General features: G+C 34.9%; 1 protein-coding gene across 3 annotated transcripts in view; it reads left to right on the forward strand.

Annotated features, from left to right (window-relative positions):
• A2M (alpha-2-macroglobulin) overlaps positions 1–6,000 on the forward strand; it is a 52,063-nt gene that overhangs the window by 35,364 nt on the left and 10,699 nt on the right. For all 3 annotated transcript variants that reach the window (XM_012809337.2, XM_023517085.1, XM_012809335.2), the window contains exons 23-27: positions 2,002–2,085; positions 2,904–3,080; positions 3,391–3,478; positions 4,261–4,417; positions 4,701–4,775. In XM_012809337.2, coding sequence (XP_012664791.1) covers positions 2,002–2,085; positions 2,904–3,080; positions 3,391–3,478; positions 4,261–4,417; positions 4,701–4,775 — 581 coding nt within the window. The remainder of the gene's footprint in view (positions 1–2,001; positions 2,086–2,903; positions 3,081–3,390; positions 3,479–4,260; positions 4,418–4,700; positions 4,776–6,000) is intronic.

Here is a 6,000-nt window from a genome sequence, read left to right on the forward strand (position 1 = left end):
AGCATGCATGTTTATTGCTATGTATGAACTTTCCTCTTAGAACTGCTTTTGCTGTATTTTAAGTTTTGATATGTTGTGTTTCCATTTCTATTAAATTTAAAAATTTTTTTGAATTTCCTTTTTAACTTCTTCATCAACCCACTGGTTGTTCAGAGGTATGTTTTTTAATTTCTGTGTTTTTGTGAATTTGTCCTAATTCCTCCTGTTATTGTTTTCTGGTTTTATACAATTGTGGTCAGAAAAGATACTTGATATGATTTCAGCCTTCTTAAATTTGCTAAGAATTGTTTTGTGACCTAACATATGATCTATCCTGGAGAATATTTCTTGTGTGCTTGAGAAGAATGTATATCCTATTGTTGCTGGGATGAAGTGTTCTGTATATGTTGATTAGGTCCATTTGATGTGTTATTTTTTATTTTTTTAATAGGCCTTATATGGATTTTAAGGCTCATCTGCTCTAGTGTTGCTCAAGTCCAGTGTTTCCTTATTAATTTTCTGTCTGGATGATCTATATATTTCATAAGTAAGGCATTGAAGTTCCCTACTATTGTTACACTGTAATCTTTTCCCTCAGATCCTTTAATATTTGTTTATGTACTTAGGTGCTAATATTGGGTGCATATATATTTACAAAAGTTGTTATATCGTCTTGATAACTTGACACTTTTATCATTATATAATATTCTTCTTTTTTTTACAGTTTCAATTTAAAGTCTGTTTTGTATAAGTATAGCTACCCTGACTTGTTTTTTGTTTCCATTTGCAGGTAGTATCTACCTTTCTCTTTCCTTTCCTTTTCAGTATATATGTGTCCTTAAAAACGTTGAGTCTTACTTAAGCAGCATGTCGTTGGGTCTTGCTTTTTGTTACTCTGTTCAGTCACTCTATGCCTTGTTACTGGAGAATTTAATCTATTTACATTCAACATAATTATTAATAGAAAAAAACTTACTGATACCATCTCATTCATTGTTTTCTGTTTGTCTTGGAAATACTTTTTTTCCTCTTTTGCTGTTTGCCATTGTGGTTTGATTTTTTTTTATAGTGGTATGCAAATCTTTTTTATCTTTGTTTTACATTTTCACTTTGTGAGTTCTCATGAGGCTTACCTAGAGCATCTTATACTTACAACAATCTATTTCAAGCTGATAATGACTTTGAATACTTTTATTCCTCCATACACATTTCATGTTTTTGATGTCAGGATTTGCATCATTTTGTAACATGTATCTATTGACAGTGTATTTTAGCTATAGTTATGAATATTTTTGCCTTGTATCCCTCATGCTATGGATAAAATTGGCTCATACATCACCATCACAGTTACAGCATATTCTGAATATAGTTTTGTACTATTTGTGCCATTAAGTTTTGTGTTTTGGTACTTTTTATGTTATTACTTAGCAGCCTTTAGTTTTGGCTTAATAAACGCTCTATAATTTCTATAAATAATTCTTCTAATGCAGGCCTAGTGATAGTGAACTCCCTTAGCTTTTCTTTGTCTGGGAAGTTTTTATTTTTCTCTCATTGCTAAAAGACAGCTTTCCTGCACAAAGAAAGCATTCTTGGTTTACAGGCTTTCCCCCATCCCTTCAGGACAGCGAATCTATCACTTTCTCCTGGCCTGCACAATTTTTGCTAAAAATTCACTAATAGTCATATTGGAATTCTGTTGTATGTGAAATGTTGCTCTTTCTGGTCTCAGAATGCTTATCTTTGAATTTTGATAGTTTGGTTATCGTGTGTCTTAGTGAACTCTTCTTTGGTTTGAATTTGTTTGGGGACTAGTATGTTTCCTATATGTAGATGTGAGCATCTATCCCTGGATAAGGTAAGTTTTCAGCCATTATTATTTTAAATATGTTTTCCATTTTTTTCACTTTCACAACTTTTCAGGATATGTTCAGATGTAAGCATAGTCCTATCTTCTGGGTCATAGAGCTCTTCAGAAAAATAAAATGCGAAAATAATTTGCACATGCCTGATTTCTTGATTTAGGTGCTGAGGTAACTGACAAATTATCCCTGAAGCTGCCACCGAATATGGTAGAAGAATCTGCCCGAGCCTCTGTCTCAGTTTTGGGTAAGTCCCTAGCCCCTAGTGATTTTGGTATTAACAGCTTCTACTATATTTATTTCTATAAGTACTTACTAAAATGACAATTATAATTTTAACTTCCTGTTCCTCTCCTTCTTTGGACCTGTTTATTGCTTCCAGTCATATTTATATCCCTAGAAGTCTCACCCTTCCTAAAAATTCTCATTTATTTTAGCTCAATTAATAGTTTCTTCTTAATGATTCTGGTAGGTTATATACATATATATACACACATATATATGTTATATATATAATATGTATATGTACGTATGTATATATGCATATATATACATGTATGTGCATATATAACCATATGTAATGTACATATGTATATATGTGCATATATAACCATATGTAGTATATGTACATATATACATATATATACACAAAATATATATACACCTATATAAGTATATATGGTTATATATACACATATGTATATATGTTTATATATACACATATATAAAATATATGTGTATTTTTATGTATATATATTTTTTTTTCTTTTAGAGACAGAGTCTCACTTTGTCATCCTCAGTAAAGTGCTGTGGCATCACAGCTCACAGCAACCTTCAGCTCTTGGGCTTAGGTGATTCTCTTCCCTCAGCCTCCTGAGTAGCTGGGACTATGGGCACCCACCACAGTACCTGGCTATTTTTTTGTTGCAGTTTGGCTGGGGCTGGGTTCAAACCTGCCACCCTCAATATATGGGGCCGGTGCCTTACTCACTGAGCCACAAATGCCGCCCTCTGGTAGGTTATAATCTTTAAACTGTATGACTTCTCATCTCTCTCATTCTCTAGGAGATATATTAGGCTCTGCCATGCAAAACACACAAGATCTACTCCAGATGCCTTACGGCTGTGGAGAACAGAATATGGCCCTCTTTGCTCCTAACATCTATGTTCTGAATTATCTAAATGAAACACAGCAGCTGACTTCAGATATCAAGTCCAAGGCCATTGGTTATCTCAACACTGGTGAGTGATTGAGCGAGTAGAAAATTCACATTGTCATTTCAACTAGATTTTCCTAAAAGAGACTTCAGTTGCTTATCAATACTATGATATATTAACTAATTACTATGGTAGCTACTATGATAAGAATATAATGACAGTTAATTTCACAGAAACTGTCCACTCTCCAACCTCCACTACAATGTTTAGGGCTCAGAACTTTCTAATATAAGACAACCAATTTAAGAAAAGTCACAAGAAAAGTCAACAAATTTTGGTATTTTTCTTTGGCACCAGTAATTTTCTATGTTGTTTCATTAACCTTCCATTCCAGGTTACCAGAGACAGTTGAACTACAAGCACCATGATGGCTCCTATAGCACCTTTGGGGAGCAACATGGCAGAAACCAAGGCAACACTTGGTAAGAAAAGAACAAATTTTTGAGCTCCTATTCAAGTGTCAGCTCTTTGACATCACTATTATATTTATAGCAACCGTAACAGATTTGTATTATTAAACCTATAGATGGTTATCTACATAAATACACTAAGATTAGCAAGGTAACAAACAGAAAAGCTGATATTCAAATGTATTTGTGTTGGATTTATTCCCAGAATCAATCTTTTAAATATTATACCAAGTTATTCCTTCTAAAATGACTAGTTTTTCTAAAATAACTCTTACAACCATGAGTTCTTAAATGGTGTGAACAGTGAATGTACCATATAACTTCCAGGTAAATCATGTTACCTTCAGTTTATATTGGATTTTATAGATCATACTCATCTTGACTTAGAATAAATTCTTCAATAGGGAAAAATTCATTAACAGGAGGAAATAATTGAGATGACAGTAATATGAAACATTATTTTTTAAATCCCTAAAGCAAAGCAATAGTAGACATTATTGTTGCCCATGAGAAGATTCTGTCATCTACTGAAAGAAATCTCTAAAGAAAAGAGATACTCAAAGACTTACTCAAGTGATTAAGAAAAATAAGTAAATTAGCAGTACTTAGACTTGGCAAAGGAAAAGTGAGTCATCTAACAGATTAGTCAAGGATACTAAAAGAGATAGGAGCTGAGAATGGCTGTTCAATGACTCACATCAATGTAAGAAGTGTCATATGGAGCCTGTTGCTATGAAGTCCCTATAGATCCATTCTAACAGCATAAATATCATCATCACTTTTCCCCCTCTCAGGCTCACTGCCTTTGTACTGAAGGCTTTTGCCCAGGCTCGAGCCCATATCTTCATTGAGGAAGCACACATCACCCAAGCCCTCACTTGGCTCTCCCAGAAGCAGAAGGACAATGGCTGTTTCAGGAGCTCTGGGTCACTGCTCAACAATGCTATGAAGGTAAACCGTTCTGGAGCTAGTTTTGATTTTTTCACTATGGTATCTACAAGGATGAAGAGAAGAAGGAATAATGCAGAAATACTTAAGGGTAGGTATCAGAGAAAAATGAAACCTGGATAGCACCAAGAAAGAGAGGATAGACTTTAGTTTTAGGTTAGTTATGTTATTTTACCCCATGAGAATGGCTATGGGTAAGGATAAATTGCATGACACAACAGATGGAAGGAACTGATCAAGAGCTTTCTTAGAATTACTCAAATCTCTTCTTCTCTCACATTTACAGGGAGGAGTTGAAGATGAAGTAACCCTCTCTGCCTATATTACAATTGCTCTTCTGGAGATGCCTCTCCCAGTCACTGTAGGTACCATCTCATTCCTCAACTGCAGGGTAGTTCTAGATGCAATGAAACTGCTTACCTGGCTCAGCACCTGTATCTCAGTGGTTAGGGTGCTGGCCACATGCACCAGCGCTGGCGGGTTCAAGCACGGCCCGGGCCTGCTAAACAACAATGACAACTACAACCAAAAAAGCCGGGCATTGTGGCAGACACCTGTATTCCTAGCTACTTGGGAGGCTGAGGCAAAAGAATTGCTTAAGCCCAAGAATTTGAGGTTGCCATAAGCTATGATGCCATAGCACTCTACAGAGGGCAACATAGTAAGACTCTGTCTCCAAAAAAAAAAAAAAAGAAAGAAAGAAAAAAGAAAAAATGCTCATCATCCCTGATCATTAGAGAAATGAAAATCAAAACCACCCTGAGATATCACCTAACTCTAGTGAAAACAGTGCACATCACTAAGTCTCAAAGCTACAGATGCTGGTGTAGAATACTATTCAGTCACTAAAAAAGATAGAGACTTTACATCTTTTGTATTAACCTGGATGAAAGTGGAATACATTATTCTTAGTAAAGCATCACAAGAATGGAGAAGCATGAATCCTATGTACTCAATTCTGATATGATAATTAATGACCTAGGACATGGTGGGAGTAGGGGGAAGGGGAGAGGAGAGAGGAAAGGAGAGATGGGTGTGGGGGGATCACGGTGTGTGACACACCTTTTGGGGGCAGGACACAATTATAAGAGGGACTTTAGCTAACAAATGCGACCAGAGTAACCTGGTTCTTTGTACCCTCAATGAATTCCCAAAAATAATAAAATAAAATAAATAGGCTTCTTGCAAAGAATATTCTCTAGACACAATGTAATCAAATTAGAAATGACAAAAGTAGAATTGAAAAACTGACAAATCTATGGAAATTAAACTGTACACTGTCAAACTACCAATTGATCAAAGAAGAAATTTAAAGAGAAATTTAAAAAAAGAGAATATTGAAATCAGTAACAATCATCAGAAGTGAAAATTCTACAAAAACAAAGAAGGATGATATGGGAGTACTTATTCTACAGAAACAAAGAAGGATGATATGGGAGTATTGTGAACAAATATACATTAATAAACTTGATAACCTAGATAGAATAGAAAATTTTATACCACTAAAGTTAGTCTCATTACTAATATTAGTAAAAGGTACAAAGTTTCACTTGGAAAGGAGGCTGCAGAAATCCACTGCACAGCAT

Source organism: Otolemur garnettii, unplaced genomic scaffold, assembly GCF_000181295.1.
Source record: "Otolemur garnettii isolate 467f Iridium unplaced genomic scaffold, OtoGar3 scaffold00104, whole genome shotgun sequence".
Taxonomy (NCBI): Eukaryota; Metazoa; Chordata; class Mammalia; order Primates; family Galagidae; genus Otolemur; species Otolemur garnettii.